This window comes from Halichoeres trimaculatus, unplaced genomic scaffold (genome assembly GCF_033239565.1).
Source record: "Halichoeres trimaculatus isolate MK-OKI-2021-1 unplaced genomic scaffold, fHalTri1.1 fHalTri1_scaffold_13, whole genome shotgun sequence".
NCBI classification, from domain to species: domain Eukaryota; kingdom Metazoa; phylum Chordata; class Actinopteri; order Labriformes; family Labridae; genus Halichoeres; species Halichoeres trimaculatus.
The window spans coordinates 11,492,242-11,516,786 of record NW_027437191.1 but is presented as its reverse complement, the minus strand read 5'-3'; the positions used below and the strand labels follow the sequence as shown (position 1 = coordinate 11,516,786).

The 24,545-nt window shown below is 39.5% G+C and overlaps 3 protein-coding genes across 3 annotated transcripts; 2 read left to right on the top strand and 1 right to left on the bottom strand.

Annotated features, from left to right (window-relative positions):
• Nucleotides 1-2,256: 2,256 nt before the first annotated feature.
• Nucleotides 2,257-5,989, bottom strand: LOC141801873 (gap junction Cx32.2 protein-like). The gene is made up of 3 exons (XM_074685180.1): nt 5,926-5,989; nt 2,928-3,277; nt 2,257-2,802 (listed from the first exon to the last, which is right to left on the bottom strand). The coding sequence occupies exons 2-3, from the start codon at nt 3,259-3,261 to the stop codon at nt 2,282-2,284; spliced, it is 855 nt and encodes a 284-aa protein (XP_074541281.1). The 5' UTR covers nt 3,262-3,277; nt 5,926-5,989; the 3' UTR covers nt 2,257-2,281.
• A 7,496-nt stretch (nt 5,990-13,485) lies between these two features.
• Nucleotides 13,486-17,494, top strand: LOC141801786 (gap junction Cx32.2 protein-like). Its single transcript, XM_074685050.1, has 2 exons — nt 13,486-13,564; nt 15,831-17,494. The coding sequence occupies exon 2, from the start codon at nt 15,840-15,842 to the stop codon at nt 16,605-16,607; it is 768 nt and encodes a 255-aa protein (XP_074541151.1). The 5' UTR covers nt 13,486-13,564; nt 15,831-15,839; the 3' UTR covers nt 16,608-17,494.
• Nucleotides 17,495-18,457: 963 nt separating this feature from the next.
• rpl7l1 (ribosomal protein L7-like 1) lies at nt 18,458-23,898 on the top strand. The gene is made up of 6 exons (XM_074684532.1): nt 18,458-18,561; nt 19,115-19,223; nt 20,292-20,455; nt 22,348-22,485; nt 22,574-22,686; nt 23,163-23,898. Exons 1-6 carry the CDS (start codon nt 18,548-18,550, stop codon nt 23,369-23,371), a joined length of 747 nt encoding a protein of 248 aa, XP_074540633.1. The 5' UTR covers nt 18,458-18,547; the 3' UTR covers nt 23,372-23,898.
• The last annotated feature ends 647 nt before the right edge of the window (nt 23,899-24,545 follow it).

The following is a 24,545-nucleotide window of genomic DNA, read 5'->3' as shown; positions in this document are numbered from 1 at the left end:
GCACCACCCAGTGGTAGAGAGGGTGCAGTGCAGCTGAATATCTGGTATCACTGCTTTGTATGTATATGTAAGGAAAAACAAATTGACAGTATACACTGTATACTCAGAGTACTAGTACCAGCAGCACTCATAAACCAAACCTCACTTTTCAAAGTTCCAATGAATTAAATCTTTTTGCCCTTGATAATTTCAAAAGTTCCTGCACTGCTCGACAATGTAACAGTAATTATATACGCTCACACTTTATTAGGTAGACCTTGCTAGTACCAGGTTTGACCCCCTTTTGCCTTCAGAACTGTCTTAATCCTTCGTGGCATAGAATCAACAAGGTGCTGGAAACATTCCTCAGAGAGTTTGGTCCATATTGACATGATAACATCACACAGTTGCTGCAGATTTGTCGGCTGAACATCCATGATGAGAATCTCCTGTTCCACCACATCCCAAAGGAGCTCTATTGGATTGAGATCTGGAGACTGTGAGTACCGTGAACTCATTTTCATGTTGAAGAAACCAGTCTGAGATGATTCCAGCTTTATGACATGGAGCGTTATCCTGCTGGAAGTAGCCATCAGAAGATGGGTACACTGTGCTCATAAAGGGATGGACATGGTCAGCAACAATACTCAGGTAGGCTGTGGACTTTAAACCATGCTCAGTTGGTACTAAGGGGCCCAAAGTGAGCCAAGAAAATATCCCCCACACCATTACGCCACCAGCAGCAGCCTGAACCGTTGATACAAGGCAGGATGGATCCATGCTTTCATGTTGTTGACGCCAAGTTCTGACCCTACCATCTGAATGTGGAGCAGAAATCCAGACTCATCAGACCAGGCAACATTTTTCCAATCTTCTATTGTCCAGTTTTGGTGTTGCTGTGTGAATTGTAGCCTCAGTTTCCTGTTCTTAGCTGACAGGAGGGTCACCCGGTGTCGTCTTCTGCTGCTGTAGTCCATCTGCCTCAAGGTTAGATGTGTTGTGTGTTCAGAGATGCTCTTCTGCAGACCTCGGTTGTAACCAGTGGTTATATGAGTTACTGTTGCCTTTCTATCAGCTCCAACCAGTCTGTCCATTCTCCTCTGACCTCTGGCATCAACAAGGCATTTTGGTCCACAGAACTGCTGCTCACTGGATATTTTCTCTTTTTGGGGCCATTCTCTGTAAACCCTAGAGATGGTTGTGGGTTAAGATCCCAGTAGATCAGCAGTTTCTGAAACACTCAGACCAGCCCGTTTGGCACCAACAACCATGCCACGTTCAAAGTCCCTTAAATCACCTTTCTTCTCCATTCTGATGCTTGGTTTGAACTGCAGCAGATCGTCTTGACCTTGTCTACATGCCCAAATACATTGAGTTGCTGCCATGTGATTGGCTGATTAGCAATTTGTGTAAACGAATAGTGGGACAGGTGTGCCTCATAAAGTGGATGGTGTAAAACACCATGCATTATGGAGACAATGAAATGGTTAGGGTTAGGGTTAGGTTGCGAATGATTTGGATGTTAAGGATGTTTTATTAATAATAAAAAAGTCTCCTCTCCCCCCTTATGAAACATAGAAAAAAACACTAACACATCCTCCTGAATAGATTTTGTTCTTCGAGAGCACTTTTTTGAGGGGCAACTCAGAGGTGGAGGAGGAAAAGGGTATACAGGGTCAGGCAGGAGACAAGGAAAGGAATCAAGGCAACAAAATGAGAAGACACCCTGCTGCTGACACTGGAGTCGCCTTGAGCGGTCATTTTGGCAGTTTGATTCAAAACATTTAATTGGTTCGTCCGAGCATCTTATGAAGTAATTCACACAGCTCCTCTGTGAGCATGTCTCTCTAAAGAATCAGCAACAGGTTTAAAAACATATTTATCTCTGACATCCTGTTGTCATGACCTGACTCACCACCATCCGAAGCCTGCAGCATCCCCAACACCTGAGCAACTGTTGTCTTTCTCAACTGCTAGGCACTCAGAGGAACCAAAACAAAGAGGTCAATATGACCACTTATAGCTAAAACTGGCAGATTTAGTGTTTCTTTATGCTCCGTAAGTGTAATCTGTGTAAAATTAACTGCACATTAAAATATAGCCACTTTAAGGAAAAGTCAGAGACCTTCACAGTTTTATTTCTTTATTTTGAAAAGTTATGACAAAAAAATGTTGGCAGTTCTTGTGTTAATAAATGAAGGATTAAAAAGGTTATCTCAGATAGATTTTTCTGAGGAAGAAAAAAAAAAAAAGGTAAATTGCTAAAAAAAAAAAAAAAACACAAGTTTGGAGTCAAGTTCCATCAGGTGTCTTTCTCTTTCCAGTCCATGTCCTTGTGCTGTTCCTCACCTGTCAGTCCTGCAGTAGGAACAGGAAGCAGAGGATACCCATAATACCTGCTAGCCCCGCCCCCCCACTCTGGGTTTGAAGAGCTCTGCTTAGACATGATCACCTGCTGCTGCGCTGACAGCTTCTTCCTGCGGTGTCTGCTGCGGTTACGCAGCAAGTATATCATCTCCACCACATTCAGCAGCACCGACAGCCCCGACACCACCAGCATGAAGATGATGAAAATTGTTTTCTCCGTGGGACGTGAAATGTAGCACTGGGCCCCGGTGGAGCGTGCGCAGGGCGGAGTCTGCTCACATTTGAAGAAACGGACAATGAAGATGGAGCCGAAGATGTAGAACTGAGCCACGGTGAAGCCCACCTCCAGCAGGATTTTAAAGACCAGCTGGGTCATGTAGGTGCAGAAAAGGATTCCCTTAATCTTCACCTTCCCCCTGTCGTCAATGTACTTGGGCTTTTTCGCCACACCTTCACCTGATCGACAGAAAACAAATGTCAACACAGCCTGTCTTCATCCTCCTTACATCCCCCAAACCTGACACATCCTGACTCAAATGATGCCCATTATAAATGACTGATTTATTGATTTATGGACTGACCTGTTAGCTGCTCCATCATCCTCTTCTCTTTGTGGATGATGTGCACAGCATGGCCCAGGTACACCAGTGTGGGTGTTGACACAAAGATGATCTGCAGCACCCAGTAGTGGACGTAGGAGATGGGGAACATCCAGTTGTAGCAGGCGTGTTTGCAGCCTGGTTCATGGCTGTCACAGTAGAACTCGGATACCTCGTCCCCCCATACTTTGTCAGCAGCAGCTCCCAGGACGAAGATCCTGAAGAGGAAGAGGACGCTCATCCAGATCTTCCCCACGACTGTGGAGTGAGACTGGACCTTGTCGAGCAGAGCAGATAGATAGGACCAGTCCCCCATGACTGCAAATCAGCGTCTGGGACAAACACACCACACAGTGAGTTAGGGAAGAAGAAATGTGTTTTTATTTATTTATTTATTTCTAATTAATTTATTTATTTATTTATTATCCGAGTATCTGCTGCCAATATGCTGAAATTAAACCTAAATTAGGTCTTCTTTGGGAAACAGAATAAAAGCTTTACATTTCTGAACTTAAACGTCATCAAATCTGAGTTCAGTAAAAGTTTAGTCTGGTCCTTCTGAACATTATTTGTATGCCTGGTTTCAAAAAATTCCTCTTTATTTATCTCCTTTGTTGTGCAATACTTAAAAGTAATTTTCACTTAATACAAAGGAAAATTGAAACACCACTGAAGCATTTGAGCTACCACCTACAAGCAAAGCATATAGGTGCAGCTACCTAGAAGGAAAGAAGAAACAATATTTAAACAGGAATCATTTTGAGGCCTGCTCAGTTGTTATAGAGTGGCATTTAAAATATTGAGCCAGAAAATCTTGAAAAATCTGTCATTGAATTGAACTGAATGAATGAATAGAAATGAATGAATGAACCAACACACTTGTAAGGACTGCACTGAATGCTAAAATGGCTAAACTGTTTTCAAAATGAAAAAATAAAAGAAATGTTAAAAACCATATGGTGAAAACTGTGATTGATAATGGTTAACTACTGAAGCTGCACCTGCAGGGGGTTTGCAGCAGTGCATTGTGGGTTAAGTTAATTACAATGCCAACTCAAGTCTAACATTTCTAACTGAAGATTTGTTCAACCATATAATCATCTTTTTTTAGTTACTGACTGACTCCACAATAAGATGACACCCAGCGATGATTGGCTTGGTATAATAATTGATCGTCTCCTTTGAGCCTAATAGTGTGGATGTGTCTCTGCAGTGGTTAAGTAGAAAAACAACAGGCCATTGTGTTTACCTGGAACTAAAAGATCCTCCAGCCTCCAGTAGAAAAGCACCTCAATGTGTCTGACAACATATCGCTAGCTTATAAAAATAATGACCTAAGTCGTTTTTTCAAGTTTTTGTGAAAACTCAAAAAACTTGACAAAATTTGGAGCATATGATATTTATTAATCATTCCAATCAAAAAGGCCCACCACATTGGATAACTGTTGACATGCAGAGAGTATTGTGTGTCAATCATGTAACATTAAAGAATAAAGTGACTCAGGCCAGTTTTTCGAACACTCTAGTCTGACTTAGGCAACCTTAAACCTGGCTTAAACTGCCCTTTCATTCCATAGTGCAAACTCCAAACTTAAATTAGACTGAGTTAAATTTAACAAATGTCAAGTAAATCAAATTGATCAGAAGGTAGTCCCTTTCCTTAATTCTCCGGGTCTTCTTTGCTGTTTTTTTATTGAACCTAACCCATTTCCAACATCCAGTTATGACAACTTCATGAAACCTGACCTTTACCTGTCCTTTAATTCCATAAAGCAAACTCAAAATGTAAATAACTCCAACCTAAACTAAACAAATGACAGGTGAATCATACGCTGAGTATGAATACTCATACAACTCCTACCAAAAAGACCAAAACATTTCTTTCATTTTAAAACTTTGAGGGGTATCGTTTCCTTGTGCTATTTTATTTTTGGTTACAGAAATAAGTGGGCTAGCCAGGAATAGGTCACTTGCTAGAAGCAGCTAGGTTTGTAGTTAAACTATAACTTGTGAAATTTAGACTGAATTACTACACATCATACCCTAGCCTTTATGATAGTGAACCTAATCACTCACCAGTAGAAACTGATTCAAGAATCATGTTTACAGCTTCTTCTGCACTTAAGTTTCTATTTCTTTTTAAAGCAACCACCATCATGAAAGCTCTTTAAATTTTCCTACTCACACATTTTATCCAAAATAATCCAAAATTATGACTTGGCTAGAAATAAAATGGCCTAATTCACTCTCTTGGCATAGGCCTTTGTCCTATAGGGGATAAAGAGCATGATCCTTTTAACCAAAGAGATTTAAGCGATTTTACAAGAGATGGCCAGCTTTATCAAGAGATAATTTAAGCCAAAAGCTAATTTCCCTCACAAAATGACTGAGGCCATTATTTTTTAACAGGGTGATGATATCAGAAACACCAGACTTCAATGACAGATACAGTCATTTAACTCAAAGAATACAGGAGTTGTTTGTCTCCTTGGTTTTGGTGATTTCACAAACACACAACCAGACTGACAGTTGAAGACAACTCTAGTGTTTTGAGAGGTGTCTAAAACCGTTGTTGTCTCTGTCTGACAAAAAACAAGAACTTTCACAGGAAGCACTGAACCCCTTAAAGATGTTTTGCAGCCATCATAGCCTGCCTCACTCCTGCACAAACACTGTCATGAAGCAAAGTCAAGAGTTTTTGCATCTTTTGGACATTTACACCCCCAAACCTTAAAAGAATGGCCAATGTCAGATACCAGTCAGCCTTTGAGTTACTTAATCCAAATTCAGTTTAAACACAAATAAAAACACAAAAACATTTCATTCTTAGATTTAAATAGAAAAAATATTAAAGATTTTTACTTTATGTTCAGAGATTGCAACAATAAAAAACAGAACAAGCTACTGGCTTTGACCAAACTTTCAAAATGTCACATGAGAAGTTAACGAAATAATGTTGTGAAGTGTTTGAAGTACTCACCTGTCAGGATTCAGACTGTACTTGAGCCCACCAGGGCAGATCCAGAGACCTGATCTCCAGACCAGGAAGAGACTTAAATACATGCAGTGGGTTTGTTCTGACTCAAACACACGCACGCATGCGCGCACACACATACATACACATATCAACACACACACATATCGCCACGCACACAGTTCAGCTTCTCCTTTCTCGGACTCGTGATGTTTCTGATGACTCTAATGAAAATGTTTCATCACATTGAGTTCCCATAAAGACGCCCCTACTCCTACTTTTCCATCAAAGGTCAAACTGGAGACCAATGTTACCTCCCAGTTTGATAGACGTGTCACAAACCTCACACCTGCACTTGGAGGTGTGAGGTTTGCGTGAGAAAAGAGGAAGAAACAGGGTGTGTGCGATTTTTATTCTCAGACACACACACCCTGTTTGGAAAATGATAATTTGAGTCTGAAAGGGAAGATATGAGATTACAACACTTCATTTTGTGAAACAAAGCCGGGAGGTTTGTGTGGGACGTGTGAGACTGGAAGTTATAGTTCGAAGTGTGATGATCAGCATTCACGAACTCAAATATATTTTAATATAATATGAAACACTGGATCAGCTCTATATCCTTGACAGTGTGCTCGGGGCATCAGAGTTTGCCCAACAAGTCCACATGGGCTTTGAGAACCTGGAAGAGGCTTTTGACCGTGTCCTTCCATGGTGGGTGCTCTGGGAAAGGAACATGAAGTTGATGACCGACTGCTACGGGTTATTGGTTCTCTATATTTTTCTGAGCGAGATTTTGGTTAGTATTGAAAACAGTTTGTCGAACTTGTTCCAGTCAGGGTGTGAAACTACTAGGGCTGCCCTTTGTCACCAGTTCTGTTCATCACTTTTATGGACAGGATTTCTAAGCAAAACTAAGGGGCCAAGGGAGTCAGGTTTGGGGGTCTCAGGATCTAATCTCTGCTTTTTCAGGTGATGTGGTCCTGTTGGCCTCGTAGAACACAGACCCCCCGCTTGCACTGGGGCACTTTGTAGCCAAGTGTGACGCAGCCTGGATGAAGATCAGCACCTCTAAAGGCTGATTTATGTGTGACATCTGCGGGGTCTGTGTGGCTTCGTGCAGATGAATGACGTTGTTTTCCTACTTATGCCTCCTTGCACAGACCCTTTCTTGTGGAAAATTTCCTCGCCTTGCACACATGAAAATTTCTGACCTGCTGAATGGAGACGCGCAGACACGATGGCGGAAATAGTCGAAGTGCAGAAATACAGGCATCTGTATGACTCTTCATAAGGAGATCAACGTGATAACTGAGTGGTAAATAATTCATAGTGTGAAATTGGGGCCACTCTCGGCAGAGAAGAGGAATTAGTGAAAAGAACCTGAGTCGAACACTTAGCCCCATGGCTTCGATATGCAGATAAATTCAAAGGGATTTCTCGATTTGGCCTTTCTCATAAATTATCTCTTTATGCAGACGACCTTCTGCTTTACATTGCTATCTGAAGCCGAAAACCAATGAACTACTAATTTGCGGATTTTGTTTTTATGTATTTATTCATTTACTTATTTTTTTTATTATTATTATTTCAATTTAATTACATATAAAGATGTGTATTTCTCCTTTCCTCTCTTCCTTTAATTTTCTCTTGTCTGCCCCTTTCTCTTCATTTCTGCGTTACCACTTGTCCTTACCCCATATCGATTAAGTGTGTTGTCTTGCCCTTTAGTTCTGGTAGTGTGACCAAGTGTGAATGAATTTGCTGTTATTGTTCCGATATTATTCTGTTCTGTCTTTTCCTTTTCTGTACACACATCAATAACAGGAAATCTAATAAAAATATATGACAAAAGAAGAACCTGGGAAAATCTCTGGGACAGAGATGTAAACAGGGTTGTAGACAAAGCCAAACTTCTTCGGCTCTCGTTTAGTACTCTGGTGGACAAACATTTGTGATACAGCGCCCCCTGCAGTTTGGGAATGGACACCAACAGACGGTGTGCTTCTCATTTCCATACGTCATGTGGCCATGGGTCTTAGTCAGAAAAGGGTGGACTGCTGGTCATGTTGGAGTCTTTGCCCCAAGTGCAGGAGTTTATGTATCTAGGGGTCTCATTCACTAGTGAGGGGGAAAAGGCGGGACAGACTGATAGATAGAGGTGGCACCAGCATTGACATGGATTTTACACCATGCTGTTGTAGTGAAGAGAAAGGCAAGGCTCTCACTTAACCAGTCAATCTACTTTCCAACCTTCACTTATGGTCATGAGGTGTGGGAAGTGACCAAAAGGACAAGATCTGCAGGGTGTCTGGTCCAAGTCTTAGAGATAGGGTTTGGAGCTCAGACATCCAGAAGAGGATCGGCAGCAGAGCCAGTGCTCCTCAGTGTCGAGTGGAGAAAGACAAGGTGGTTTGGGCTTCTGGTGAGGATACCCCCGGACTCCTCGTTGGGGGGGTATTTCAGGTATCCCCAGCTGGGAGGAGACTCCCGGGTAGACCCAGGACATGATGGAGCGATTATATGTATCAGCTGGCCTGGGAACACCTCAGTATCCACCAGAGGAGCTGGCAAAGTGTCCAGGGACAGGGGTCGTTGGCCTTTGCTGTAGTATTACTGCCCCTGGGACCCAGACGCAGATAAGCAGTTTTCAGCTCCTCCTAAGAGATCTGAAAGTGTACCAAGGACAGATGGACTAAGGAGCATTGTGAGGCCCTGTTTTTCAAAGTTACCTGTCTGGATTAAAGCGATGGGATGGAATTAAACCAGAGAAGGAAAACTCTTATCAAAAAACAAGATTATTATAATATTGAAGAATGGATTTAATCAGGGTATTAATATGTACTTTACACTAATATCTAACAGAAACAAGATGGTAACTTTTGGCTAAATTATGAATTGTTGATGATTCTACTTCACCCAATAAATACTTAAATTTTTACTCTGGGACTGTTGTTTTGTGTGTGAAGAACATTCTTTGATGAGTTCCTGAGACTTCAGGTATGCCTTCATGCTGTGTTGAGATAATACATTTCAGTCATTATTTTTTTTACTTGAAGTGTGTTTTACCCACGTGGCATGTCTAAGATAATACGTACAGAGGAAGTGCTCGAGTTAGTTTCTGTCCATTCCTCTTATTTGTGGTTGTGTCACTGTAATGACCCAGTGTCTCGATTACGTTGCTTTAAACACTCTGTGCTTTTTCTTCAGGAAAACCATACACATTTTCCACGTCCACAGTTTTGTTTTGTTTGTGTCGTGGTGATCTCCTGTTTTTTTTTGTTTTGGGCTGTAACACCCATTTGAGTCACCTCATGATGCTGTAGCAGAGGCTGACCTTCAGACAGACAGGCTGCAGAGAGAAGTGACACCACCTCCTGCTGTTGGTCATCATGGCTCCTGTCCAGTGGGAGTGGGAGACGGGTCACAGACAGTACATGTAGATCTCAGTTTTGATTGTTAAGATGAACTTCATCACCAGGCCAGCTGCCACAATCCCCTTTGTGGTTTCTCTCCTTTTTCTGACTCTTCTGTGGTGTTTTATCAATTATCAATTAAATTCAGCAGATTAAGATGTTAAAACTCAAGATAAAAAAACTAAACTAGCCAAAGTAAAATAAATGAATATGATGATAAAAAGCTAAAAGATTAATGCAATAAAAATAAGATGCTACAATGAAATTTAAAAATAACTTTCTTGATAACTATATATATATATATATATAACTATATATATATATATATATATATATATATATATATATATATATATATATATATATAAATGTGTGTCTGTGTGTGTGGCTTAAAATGAGATCAAAATTAGAACCTGTGAAATAAGCAAATAGTTAAATAAGTTTGAATAAAACTGGATTTAAAGGTTTTTTTTTTTTTTTTTTTTTTTTTTTTTCGCAGTTAAGAAAACTGGCTTTAGAGACAAACTTTTGTACCTTGGCAATGTTCTTCAGGTGATAAAACGCCATTTTTACCAGATTTTATACATGTGGCGCAAATTTAAATCTGAATCAAACATTTCACTGAGGTTCTGTCCCTGCTGATGGGGTGAGAACAAGTAGCTGAAGTTTGCTGTTGAGTTTCTCTCTCTGAGCTCCAGGGCCACTGGCTAAAACCTGTACTCTGTCCTGGATGAGATATAAAAAGTCTTTTCCATCTATGATTTAAAGCAAAGCTAAAAAGAGCGTCAGTTGGTTCCACGTTAATAGGAGACGTGGCCATGTATAGGTATGGATGTTGATGCCGAGTCACACCTACAACCGAGCCCTGGGGAACACCACAACTTACCTTATGACTTTTTGACATTCACTCATACTTGTATAAAACTCCCTGTTGGCGAGTTAGGGTTCAGACAAGTTAAAAACAGTTTTAGTAAGGCCAGGAAAACTGTGAAGTCTGTTAAAAAGATTTTCATGGTTGACCATTTCAAACGCTGCACTCAGGTCTAGTAGCAATTGTGCAGCAGCACATCAAGCCTTTCGGTTGTGTAAACCTTTCACAGCTAAAGACTCTGTATGTATGACTGTTTGCCTAATCACAGCAATGTTATCAGAAAAACATGGACTTTGTCTTGGTCAATTATTAGGAATATGCTGATGCATTTAGGTCCTTGGTCATAATTTCAGGGAACACTGTGCATGCTGTGACTCCTCCACAGTACGTAGAAATAACATCATTGACCCTCTTCTAGATTGCTTGGTTTGATTTTGTTGCTCAAACAAAGACATCAAGACTCGTTTGGTTTGTCCCATGACCAGGGCCTGTATGGATGTTTGTTTATAAATACACTAATAAGAGCATTAGTTCCAATGTACCGTTATGGAACGGCCCGTATGGTTACAGCGTTAGTATGAAAGCGATGCAGGTACACATTCCCATCTTTCCAAAGGGTTGTCCACCTTTGAACAGTGGAACAGGTGCTGTAATCCTGCAGTTAGCGCCTTTAATGATGGGGTCTACCACCACTGAATTAAATGCTAAATTTAATGCTGTCGCTCATGCATACCACAAATCGATTTTTTGCCCTGTCGGTACAAACAGTCTGTTTTCTTTACTAATGGCTGGACATGAATATGGGCGTTTTGTTAACTGAGCAGCAGATGTCTTTCGCTTAAAGGTTTTGTGAGGAGCCTTATTTTTCAACCCACTCAAGGGCAAACTTCATAGGGCGTGACCCTAGGCCATCAGCGCCCTATGTAAGTTATTTTTTATTACATTTGTGAATCAAGGACCCAGAGTTTGGAGGAAGAGAGGCTCAGTATTCAAGCTGCTTGAAGTCCAGAGTAAAGTCCCAACGGTCAGTGCTGCTTTGGGTTTGCCATGTCATCTGCTGCTATTGGTCCACTGGGTTTTCTGAAGTCCAGACTCAATGCAGATGTGTACCAGGAAACTTTAGGGCACTTCAAGCTCTACTTGTGCTGACAAGTTATACAGAGATGTTGATTTCTGTTTCCAGCAGGACTTGGCTCCTGCCCACAATGCCAAAAGGGCCAAAAGTTAGTTAAATGAGCGTGACGTTACTATGGTTGATTAGCCCCCAACTCTCTGGACCTGAACCCCAAAGAGCATCTATGAGGTATCATTAGGAGTGAGATGAGAGACACCAGACCCAGGAACTCTGACAAGATGAGGGTAAAAGCAACTTGAGCTCCCCCAACACCTCTGTAGAAACCATATTGATTCAACAATTAATGCAAAAGTAGCCTTCACCAGTCCTTAGAGAATTTAAATGAACACACTTTTCAAAGGCCAAAATTTATGTATAGAAAAACTTTTATCATGGTATAATGAAATAATTTTAAGTTTTTTTAATGTAAATTTTACAATCTAGAAGTCACAAAATTGAAGTCACAGCAGCAATCAAGAAAACAAAAGTAAGAAAGTGTATAGAAAGTGTAAAAAGATCCCTAAGAAAATAGATGATGACAGCTTGTCCATCATTGTCCAGTTCAGCCAGCCTCCACCTCCACAGGGTCCAGGACTGAGCTTCTTCAGCAGTCTGTTCAGTCTGTGGCATTGGTGTCTGGTGTTAGCTCCATTAGCCATGTCTGTGAATAGCATGATGCTACTCTGCCCTCTGGTATTCCCTCTGTTGTCCATCTTACTGGTGATAGATCTTACGTTCCCAAAAATGGATGGAAGAACAGGGCCATGTCATCACTTCTGAGAACACACCTGAGAACCAGCACGTCGTCCTCACCTTGTGGGAAGACATCAGGCCTTACACCAGTTAGCATTGACATGCTACAGGCTGCTTGCAACTGATTTTACATGTAAACAATGCAGCCATGGTTACATGTAGGATCTCCAGACAAACACAGGAGCAGAAGTAGTAAAAATATCACTGAAGCCACAAAAAGTTTGGTGTCCATGACCAACAAATGAGCCATACAAAGTAATGATCCACTCCAAATACAAAGATGACGAAAAAGAGACGAAAAAATTATAAGAAACGGACAAAGAAGAGAGAGCTGCTGCAAAAGGCAGCCATAGCCAACTGGGCATGTTGCAGAAATACACTATTAAATTTGACTGTTAAAAGGCAGCAAGGGAGGAATTGAAAAGCAGATTCTGACACACATAATGGTCTAAAAAACAGTCATAGGTCACTTCACATTTTGACTTCTTGAAAAATGGTTGTGCTTGGATACCTGGTCTCATGTGTGCTCTTTGCTGATTTCAATTAACATGAAATCCTCTCATGACCATATTCAGCAATTTCTAACCCTAAAGCAGCACAAGCAGCTGCTTGGTCAGCCACCCCCAGTCTCAGTATGATGTGAAGACTTCTCTCCTAGTTTTACTTCTGGAAAGTGCTTTCATGTTTACTTTTTTTTCCCTAGGAAATCAGATGACAAAGCCCAAAGAGGGAGAAGGTCAGCTAGAGGGGACGGTTGATACGTGATCCTTTCCGAAACTTCACCTCAGCAATCTCAAGCTGTCACAACTTTTAGTGCTTCTCAATCATTGGTCACAACCAGAGATTGCCCCATGTTAAATACCATAGCACAAGTTACTTGTTAACTAATGCTAACTTGGCAGATTTAAAGTATAGACTGATGTTGTTTATTGATTAAAAAAAATAAATAAATAAAAAAAAAAAAAAAAAAAAAAAACCGAGCCAAAAAGATTAGGTACTATAGAGATCTTAAATTGAAGCAGACCAGGGACTGATCTGTGTCTCACAATGGAGACAGAACATGCTGACGTAATCCCTGAAAAACAGGATCTTCTTTTACCCCAAGAGAGTGTAACCAAGGATTACAGCCCCAAACATGTCAGATGACTTTGTGTTTTTAATGAAACTGCAGTTATACATCAAATGAAAAAAAAAAAAAACATAACATTTTTTAAAGACAAAAAGTGGAGCTGTTCTCGGCTTCAATCTCTCAGGATACTTTGGCTAGCTGGATGCAGGCAGCGAAAAAGTATGACTGATACGACTGATTTGGTGAAAATATGACCTTATGAGTCCATTTCCACACGTCTGAAGGGTGGGGAAGAGGTCTTATTTTTAGGGAGGGTAGTGGGAGTGAAATAATGCAGTGTCAGCAGGATTTATAAGAAGGAAGTGAGAGAAACAGAGACAAACCGACACACTCAGAGTGACTGAAGACGACTCATTAACAAGGTAGGAACAGGCATTACTCTGACGACAATTTAAATTCACAATAGTCGATTGAGACGTTTCACTTATTATATTTAATGTCACGTTTGATGGGATGAACGCTGATAAAGAATCTGTTTTAACTGCAGGAGTCCATAATTTACCCAAATGTGATTAGTCAAACTATTGAGAGCAGCATAAAATATTGATAAGAAAAAATACGTGGATAAAATGGATTGGTTTGACTGATTAAAAAAATTGTGTTAGTTGGTTTCATACAAAAAATGAGTCAAGAAATATTTTCTCATTATGTATTAAATGTGTTTTTTTTCCTTCCTGATGTCATAAAACACAGTTGTATTTAAGGTGCACACCTTGATTTAATCTGGTGATTCATTTTTATCAGGTGAACTTACAGAGAGCCAGATTTGAATCTCTTAAAGTAACACCATCTTATTGATCACAACAAACAGGTAACTTGTATGTTGGAGTATAGAAATACAATTTTAGTAATTTAGTATTGACTCCAAGCAGTCTAAGTTTTGCTGGCAATTAAAATCCTAAATCCTAAATTTTTTTCCTACAATTGTTTTTTTCTGTAAAAACTAACTCACATATTGTATTCTTCTGTCTTTAATGCCTCTGAAACCAGGCAGATATTGATTTAAGAATTATTTTTCTAATATCTGATTATCTATCCCTGCCCTCCTTTCATTACTTTTTCATTTCAGCTATTGAATTTTTTTGCTCCATAGATATCATAGATTTTTTTTGTTTTTTTTTTGTTTTTCAAATTTTGACCTTACTTTAAAAGGGATTTTTCTGATATTTACAGCCATGCATCTCATTCAGGCTAACATTTTATAGTTTCTATCTGAATGTTTCAGAATATTTTTCCTTACTTATAAACTTTACCTTCATAAACTGGAAAATAAATCCAGTTCTCATTTTCTCCTTTTCTATATATATATATATATATATATATATATATATATATATATATATATATATATATATATATATATATATATATATATATATATATATATATATATATATATATATATGTGTTATGATTAAGCTATATATATATATATTTTTTTTTTACAATATATATATTTTTTAGTCAAGAGATATTTCACTCTATGTGTCAAAACTTAATACATAAAGAAAATTTATCTTTCCTACCTTTAATTTTTTTTTTATAAATCAAGGGGCTGTTTACATGACAACGGTTTTAGGGTGAAACGCAAAAGTTTTCTTGTGTTTCAGCCTCGTGTATACGGAAACGGCTTTTCAGCCGACCTAAAACGCAACTTTTAGGCCCCGTTTACACGACAACGTTTCATATGAAAACGCTAAAACGCGGTGAAAAAAATTTGCGTTGATGAGGAAACGCTGATGGACTAAAAACGCTGTAGTAAGCATGCCAGGCCTGTATGTGGTGCTATAACTCTCTTGCCCAGAAGTCGCTTTTGAGAGATTTCCATCGAAGTAGAGTTGAGCAGATCATCTGGTATATTGGTGAATACTAAGTTCAAAAGTGGAGCAGCAGATGCTCACTTTGTTTTGAAGACAGTCAGCAGATACAGCAGATTGAGCAGCACAAGAACAACACAGTAGTTTGCGATGATCGTAACAACAGTACTGCTGTCTTGTTGTATGTGCTCAGGCGAAGTGGAGTGTGACGTCAGCGTTTCCACTGAAAACCCTAAACCCTAATACCATTGTCGTGTAAACTGCCTCTTAAAAACAGCCTCCAGAGTGGAATTTTTCTGAAACGCTGCAGACACCATTGCTGTGTGAACAGTAAGCCGCCATTTTCAGTGGAAACAGTGACATCACTCTCCAATTCGCGCAAGCGCATACAACAGTACAACAGTACCGTCGTTACGATCGTCACAAACTACCATGTTGTGTTTGTGCTGCTCAATCTGCTGAATCTGCTGACTGTCTTTAACAAAATGAGCATCTGTTGCTCCAGTTTTTCACTTAGTATTCACCAATACACCAGATGATCGGCTTAACTATTCTTCAGTGGAGACCTCCCGAAAGCAGCTTCTGGACAAGACAGTTATAGCGCCACCTACAGGCCTGACATGCTTACTACAGTGTATTCAGTCCCTCAGCGTTTCCGTGTAAACGCAGATTTTTTTCACTGCGTTTTAGCGTTTTCAGATGAAACGTTGTCTTGTAAACGGGGCCCAAGAGTCTCTGTCAGTCCTAAATGTTATCACTTGATTTGTCCCAGCTCATCATGTCATCATGTTGATTTGTCGTCTCTCTGCAGGCCGTCATCATGGGGGAGTGGTCCTTTCTATCAGACCTGTTGGACAAGGTCCAATCTCACTCCACGGTGGTGGGGAAGGTTTGGATGTGCGTCCTCTTCCTCTTCAGGATCTTCATCCTTGCTGCCGGTGTGGACACGATCTGGGGGGACGAGCAGGGGAACATGGACTGTAACACAAAAAGCATCGGCTGCAAGAACGCCTGCTACGACGACTCCTTCCCCCTGTCCCACACACGCTTCTGGGTCCTCCAGATTCTCACCGTGTCCACACCCACGCTCATCTACCTGGGCCATGTGCTGCTGGTGATCCGCAAAGAGAACAAGCTGAGGAGACGCCAGCAGCAGAAACTCGGTGAGAAGTGGATGACAAAAGCTCCTAAGTATTCAGACGAACATGGCAAAGTGCAGCTCAAAGGTGCCCTGCTGTGCAGCTATATAATCCAGCTGCTGCTTAAGATCCTTCTGGAAGTCGGCTTCCTTGTAGGCCAGTACTTCATTTACGGCTTCATCCTCATGCCTACGAAGATTTCATTTTCAGACTACCCCTGTCCTTCTCCAGTGCACTGCTTCATAAGTCGGCCCACAGAGAAAAACATCTTCATCATCTTCATGATGGCGATGGCGGTTCTCTCAGTGATCCTAAACATAGTTGAGGTGTTTCACCTGATGATCTCGAAGCTGAGAAGTGATAAAAGACGCAAGAGCTTGATTCCCACAGAGATGCACCCCCTCGACAAACCAAACCACTACTCCAGTGAGGGGGTCACTCCCTGTTGAGACTGAAGACAGATCCTAAACCGGCTGACAGAAAACCGGACTTTTCTCTTCATGGAGAGATCTTTTCCTCCTTTCACTCACACAACTTGAAGCACATTATCATATATATGATTATCATATGTTTTTTAATTAAACACAAACAAAATTAAATCCAGAGCTCCATGTCACCTCATACCAGAGCGCAAAGACCTGATGTGGTATCCTTCCTCAATATCAAACAGGCTTCCACTGAGGGGGATCTCTGTGTGATCTCAGGGAGGTTGATGATGAAATGCACTTTTTGTTGTGTTACCCTTTACTGTCATGATTTTTGATGTCAGCAAAATGTCAGACAATTGTCCTGATTTGTTTTCCACGTCTGAAAGAGACAGTCTTCAGAACCTGTTTACATGCTAAATCTATCAGCTTGCTCAGTTTGTGCTAAAAGTCGTTCACCTTTCACCAAGAAAGTGATGTGCAACTGATGATTGTCAATTGGAGTAATCAATGTGGCTTGTAACAAATATAATACTGTACAAAAAAGTTTTTATGAATATGATTTTAGCAGTCTACTATGCCGTCAAAATGAAATCTAAAATTATTTCAAAACAGCTGACCCAAAAACAGAGGGAAAACATTGATGTCTAGCATACCTACTCGCTCAGTGTAACGAAAACGCGCGATCAAAAAAGCAGTGTTTTGAATGTTTTTTTGTTCTTTTAGTTTAAAGCATATTTTTGATACCAGCCCTCATTTGTCTATGCCATAACAACTCAAAAAGTGCTTATGTTTGTGGTTGATTACTTTTGGTCACTGTTTGATATGTGATGTTTTTTTATTTCTCTACTTCTGTTGATGTTTTTTTTTCCCTCCTTTTGTGTTCTAGTCAATCTGATGGATTTGCAAGTTTCCCCTTTCAAAAAATGCAATAAATTACATTTGCTTATCACGAGTTTTGTGTGTGTGTGTGTGTGTGTGTGTGTGTGTGTGTGTGTGTGTGTGTGTGTGTGTGTGTGTGTGTTATGAACCTCAAAAACAATCAATCTTTGGAAATTAATGCAAGAAATGCGTATAAACAGAATACTTTGAGAACATTTCTGCTAAAGCCTGACCGATATAGGACTTTTCTGGCTGATGCTGATACCAATATTGGGGGCTTTAAAAATCTGCCGATATATGAAATAAGAACATTGATACATGAAGGTTACAGAGTACATAAACACACTTTTTTGAAAAAACAAAAACAAAATATGATTCAAGACGAAGAAGCAGAATACTGCTTAATTAAAATAAGGAACTTAAATAAGTAGCAGTCAACATAAGGACTGTAAACCCACTGACAAATAAAAGGCAAACTGTGAACCCCATTGTGGACATGAATTAACAATTGCATATACCCATTTAACCTGTATTGTTTATGTGTTATTGACTGAAGTTGGCACTCTAGTGTCTTAAAGTGCTCATAGGAAAGCTTTAAGATGTTTGGATAATTGAGAATGCAGAAGTAAGTAATAGTTATGGTACTCATAGTGATGCCAGTTAGAACAAAAAAACTGTTTTCATTGTTTTTTTTCTCTTAGAAAAGATCAAATAAACATAACACAAAAAATGCACATATAGTTCCTGGAAGGATCAATTAAAGACTATTCTTTTATAAAACAAGTACAAAATACATCTTAGTAACGTCAAGGGCATGTGTTTTGTGCATGATTTATTGAATAATTTCTTAGTGGGGCCGACAATATCCTCCATTTCTCGAATACCAGCAATGCTTGGTGTTTTGTGCTTAAAACTCACCTGTAACACTTTTTTAATGTCCCCGCCCTGGCCCTGCAGATTGACTACTTCACCATGTTGACCACTGGAGGGCAGCCTGTGTCACACCCGCCACAAAAGATAACTGAACTGCACGTGAGATGTGACGTCATCTCCAAGCGACGGTGTAGTCCTCATCCTTCGCCATGGCTGAATCAGAGTACGTATTTAAGCTTTCATAAAATCTAAGACCATCTTAATTTCCTGTTAATATACATTAATCGGTTCGAATATGTTCAGGTAGACTAGGTTTTGTTGAGTCGACGAAGAACCATACTGACACTGATGATGGCGAAAACCAGTAGTTGACGGTCTCCAAAAAATCACATGGGGCCAAGTGTAAACTACTATTTAGCAACAGGAACGCCTGCTTCTATGTTTTTCTCCAGAGTCTTTTCTCTTTTTCCAATTGGTAGTTGTTAGCTTTATATTCTCAGTTTTCTCAAATTAACTGTAACGCATTTAACGCCAAGTGTTTTTTTTCATTACCGTTAACATTACCAGTTGAGGTAATATCTTACTGCTGCCAGCCTTGGCTGCAATGACATTTTATTCAGAGGAAGAAGAAGAAAATGTCTTTTACAGATTGAATATTGCAGAATTTTTCGGCCTTTTTTGGTGACTAACAGCAGCCATCGTTTGATTTTTTCTGACTTATTCCTCCAAAGCTTCCTGCAGTGTGTTTACTGAACCTGTGTCTGCTCATGTTTCAGGTCAAAGAAAGTGATAAAGTTGGTCCCAGAGTATCTACTGAAAAAAAGGAAATCATACCAGGCAATCAAAGCTACACAAGCCAAGCTTGCTCTACTTGAGAAGAGAAAGGTAAAGTCTGACCAGTGGCTTTTATTTAGTTATGTGTGAAAAGTGAAATGCAGTTGTGAGACATCCCTTTTCCTAAACAGCAGGTCATCAAAAGTGTTCAACCACCTGTATCAAATATATATTTAATTTACCCTCCATCAGACTGTAGATTGCAGTTAGCTATTGTGCTAACTCAAAATATTTGCATTGTTGTCTACTGCAGTGTAAGTATTGGCAGCTATTGTAGATTTAGTCACATTTTATTCTGATTTTATTACCCTTAGTCACAGAATTTTCTCTGTAAATACATTCATGTAGCAGTCCAGATATGCTGTAGTAAGTGTTTGAATCTGCAACATTCCTCTTTAAACACTTCCTCTTGTGTAGTACCCGAGTATAAATAATGTCTTGGGCTTTCCTCCCAATGTAAAGCTGCTGTGCTGTCCCAGCTGATCTATAGAGTAAGGAAAGGTTACTACATGGGGATACAAATGGGTTATAAAAGAATGATCATTGCTGTAAGTCAAGTAAAAAACAAAAAAAAACACTGTTTCTGTGAAAACAATTCAAGGACTTTGCTCCACTGATGGTCTCTGACGGTCCCTGCATGTACCTGCAGTGACAGGAGTCTGTTGGATGGATGGTTTACTAAATATCTATAACAGACCGTCTGACAACCGTTACAGAGATGCATAGATTGTTTTTTTTTGTGTGGTTTTTTTTGACAGAGTAGGCACACAGTTTGCTAAAATGTTGATGAATGTGTAATCTCCTCATTTAAATTAGACACAGACTCTGTTAAAATGCCACTGCTGCTGTTTTGTATGATTTGATTGCTGGCAGTTGGCACTCAGCATTACACCTACTTATAATGATATCACAAGTAGCATTTTCATTGTATATACAGAAATATGGGGCTCACTTGAGGAGGCACATGTGAAGACAGCAATAAGCATGATGGTTTCAATTTGTTGTTTCCAGAATCGATCAAATCGATCATTTAACGAAACTTGGAAGCTGTGTTTTCATAAACAGATCACACTAGATGTAAACACTTCTTATATCTGTGTGTGTTTCCAACATTTTCAGGTCTCAAAAGGAAAACCATTAAAGTTCAAACGTTTGGAAGATTTTTTGAAAGACAGTCACAAGAAGCATCGAGATGAAACTCGGATCAGGAGAGCTCAGCACAGACCGCCTCCCCCTCTCCCGCCTGCTAAGAACAAACTGGCCTTCGCTGTCCGCATCAGAGAGTGAGTAAACCCAAACAGTGAATTTCTCCCACAACACCCAGAGACATCTCCATTTTGCTGACAGAATATTTTTGGTGGTAAATACCATTTTTATTTTATCATTATATTCATTCAATGTTCAAGTCCTGGAGCATGTGGTCCCAGTATACAGGAGAGGCTGCCTTAGAGAGAGAGGCTGTTTCCCAAACTGCCTACTACACTAGCAGTGCCTATTATTTTGGCCCAAATTCATTATGTAGCAGGTAGTATGTGAAAATTTGCAAAATATGCTGTATACTCAAAAAACCCTGGATGTTCTACTGATCCAGGAAAGTTCCCACAGTGCACAGTGCTAACACGATTAGCCATCTACCGGACTGAGTCGGCACTACAACTACAATACAACAACACTAACGTTAGACGGTCAGTGATGTGAAAGAAACAAGTAAATCTTGCTACTTCCAGTTTTAGAAAGAGGTGTTTACTTCTACAAATTCTTTATAACCCATAAAAACCACTAATTCAATTCTTTTAACCATACGTGGATCATATAGAACTGTTTTTTAGTATTATCTGTAAAAGTAAAAATCCAGATTTAGTTTCAGTTAACAATATAACTTTTGATGTAAGATTAAAAATCAAATATGATTGATTTTGCTATGCTATGGTTAACAAAATGACTAAAATGTTGAGATCTACCCAAAGTTTGTGATGTGCATTTATAATAAATGCAAAATGAAATCCACCACCTGTAACTCTGCTTTCTGAAACTGAAAACCAGAATGGTATACTACAAAACAGACCCAACAGAACAGTCATACTACATACTACATGCTAAAGCAGGGGGTAGTTTGCAGGGCCTACTACAGACTACATTCACATGTAGTCTGTAGTAGGTGGTTTGGAAACAGCCAGAGAGATTCATAGTTGTCACTATGACAACTATGAGCAAGCTATCAATAACAACCCGTCACAACAGCAAGACTTAACTGACTTTGCACACGCTCGCCACCAACTGGACAGGGGCTCAAAGGCAGGTGCTATATCTGATTAATGAATGGTTGTGTGACAATATAAGTGACTGACTGGATCACTCCGTTAAAGTTTCTAATTCCTAAAAATGACTGGCAACCTTCAGACTTTTCCATCATTGCTCAAAAAATTGTGTAGAAGACAGAGAATAATGGGTGAACACAACCTCTGTGTTTGATCATCATGCTTCCCTTCAGTTCTCTGGTCCACACACACCAACATCCTGCCCCTCTTATTTAGTTTTATGCTGCAATGTTTCATCACTATGATTTGATTACTGCATAATCACCTTACAATAAAAGTGAGTGGGCAAACTAGCCACTGAAATGCAGACAGGAAGTGGCAGCTTTTGTGGCTGAAAGGATTTACATTAAGTATTTAAACTGACATTGCTTGTAAAATTTCACCAACAGTGAAAGGAGTATTTAGATCTAAATTGACTGACTGCCCTTTCCCACCAGGCTAGTTCAAAACCAGTGCCTGATAAAATGCAAATTCTTTGGGTTTTGATCTCCAAAGAACTGACCCCAAACCAGAAAAACTGGTTCCAGAGTAGCACCAATCCCCTTCTGGGATAAAAGGAATAACCAATTAGATGAATGGCTGGGGCTAAAAAGACACAAAAAAGAAATGAGGCCAAAGCATATCAGACTTTTAGGGGTTTGGAGCTGCCTCAAAAATCTGTCTGTTTTTTTACATACAAAAAAAAAGCCTGAAAAATAACTTTTAAAAATAGGGTTTGACAAGTTTTTGGAAGCATGAAGTTGCGCTGTGGAGTTTTTATCTCTCCTGTACAAGTGTCAACAAGCTGCTTTCAGGGGTAAATGGAGTGAGTTCATGCATGTAAACTTAATATTTGTTTCGCTTTTTTTTGTTTCAAGGATTAAAGGTGTCAGTAACAAGGTAATGAAGGTGATCCAGATGCTGAGGCTGAGACAGATTTTCAGCGGGTCCTTCGTCAAAATCAACAAGACCTCAATGAACATGATGAAAATAGTGGAGCCATACGTGGCCTGGGGGTGAGAAAAGTTTGATTTCTATTTTGGAAAAACTCAAACTTATACAATGAATATTTGATTTGTTAACACATTTTAATATTCACAACAGATTTCCCAACTTGAAGTCAGTCCGTGAGCTGATTCTGAAGAGAGGACAGACCAGAATAAACGGAAAGAAGAAAGTTCCTCTTACAGACAACACCTTCATCGAGCAGCACATGGGTGAGTCACAGAATGATCATCTGTGTTTATTTAAACCTTATCCAGCAAGTCATGAGGCTCAGCTTTTGGTGGTAAGATTGACCCCGCTGTAGGCTGTGCTTAACTATGGTATACCTGTGCCGTTTATAGTTGGGATTTTACAGGAAATGTTGAGGTGTTTTCACTCGGTTGTTTCACGCCTGCACAGTCTCAATTATTTTGATAAAAGTTGCAGAATTCCACAGCATTGAGTGGCATGTCATTGTATTCATCAAATAAAAGGTCAAGCTGGTAAATAGTGTGTTTAACCTGTATATTTTTTTCACCCAAACATGGTTGAAGAAGTTAAAAAAAAAATCAATCTCAACCTTTAACTTCTGCTCTGAGTAGCTTTAAATAACTGACCTTGTTTAAAAATCTTGTAATTTGTTTTCTGTCTCTATCCTGTCATGCACACATGCTTTTTATTCAACTAAATCCTGCTTTCTTCCTCTCAGGTACACACGGTATCATCTGTTTGGAGGACCTGATTCATGAGATCTACTCCGTTGGGAAGAGCTTCAGGGCTGCCAACAACTTCCTGTTGCCTTTCAAGCTTTCAGTCGCTCGTCACGCTGCTAGGGATAAGGCTGGACTTCTGAAGGACTTGGGAAATCCAGGGTTTCGTGGAACTGAAATTAACTCTATCATCAGACAACTGAACTGAGAGGATACCTGCACAAGATGGACATTCAGGAGCAACCTCAAGGATTCCTTCTTTTTTTCTTTCCTGGATGGGCAGAACCCTTTGTTGAAATGTTGTTTTGTCCTTCACTCATTGTTGAATGATTATATCATTGCCTCTGAACATGGACTGACTGAGGCATTTATGGTCTCTGGTAGAAATATGACAATGTTATGAATGAAAGCAATGTGTAAAATATAATCTATTGAGTAGACCTTGGTAAGTATGTACTATTGTATAAGGACCAGACATGCAGGGCTCGTAGCCCATCCACACCCACCTGACATCTCCACAGCAAAAAGTGTCAAGTTTGTAGAAGATGCCTAATAAGTGTTTTTTTTCAGCCACACTTTTCACAATTAAAATAATAGAAAAATACACTGTTCTAGTTGAAGGAACTTTAAAATATGTCATGAAAATGCTGGTTTTAGCTCCAGTTAGTGTTGCATTGAAATAATAAATCTGTTGCCAAGGTTTATCTCAACCAAAGAATTTTTTTTTGTTTTTGACTTTTTTGGAATCAATGACTTCATTTTTTTCATATGTAGATAACAAGCTTAAACAGTGAGTGATACAAATAAATGATAAGCAGAGAAAAAAATTAAACAAGACCATCACTTCCTAAGTTTCTCAGTTTACTTGAGCAAAAGGGAGCAGGAAGAAGTATCAACTTACTCAATCCTCCCCCTTTGGATTTTGTCATATTAAATACCCAATGCAGTACACACACTTCTTTCCTTTAGTTTTGCATCTTCCCTTAAATTATAATCGCCTTCTCTATCATGAAACATTTTGAGTGTTTTTTGGCAGCAAATTCTTCCATGCTTTGTAGAGTAGTTGAGCTGTTTTGTGCTCCACCAAGTCACACATTTTTTTAGCCTTGGATTTTAAAAAGAAGTCATTTGTGTGTGCCTAAAAACATCATTATGAACAATTCTGATTGCTCTTTTCTGCAGAATGAAAAGTGGTTGAAGGGAAGTGTCCTAAGTGTTCCCCCATGCCCCCGAACAGTAATCTAACTAATGAAGAATTAGTGAATTATATAGAATGTGGAGTGATTTCTAGTCTAGAACACGCTTTGCTTTAGCAAGGACTGAAATGCTATGAGACAGTTTGGATTTGATATATGTCGTGAGGTTTCTAGTAGATTTTGTCA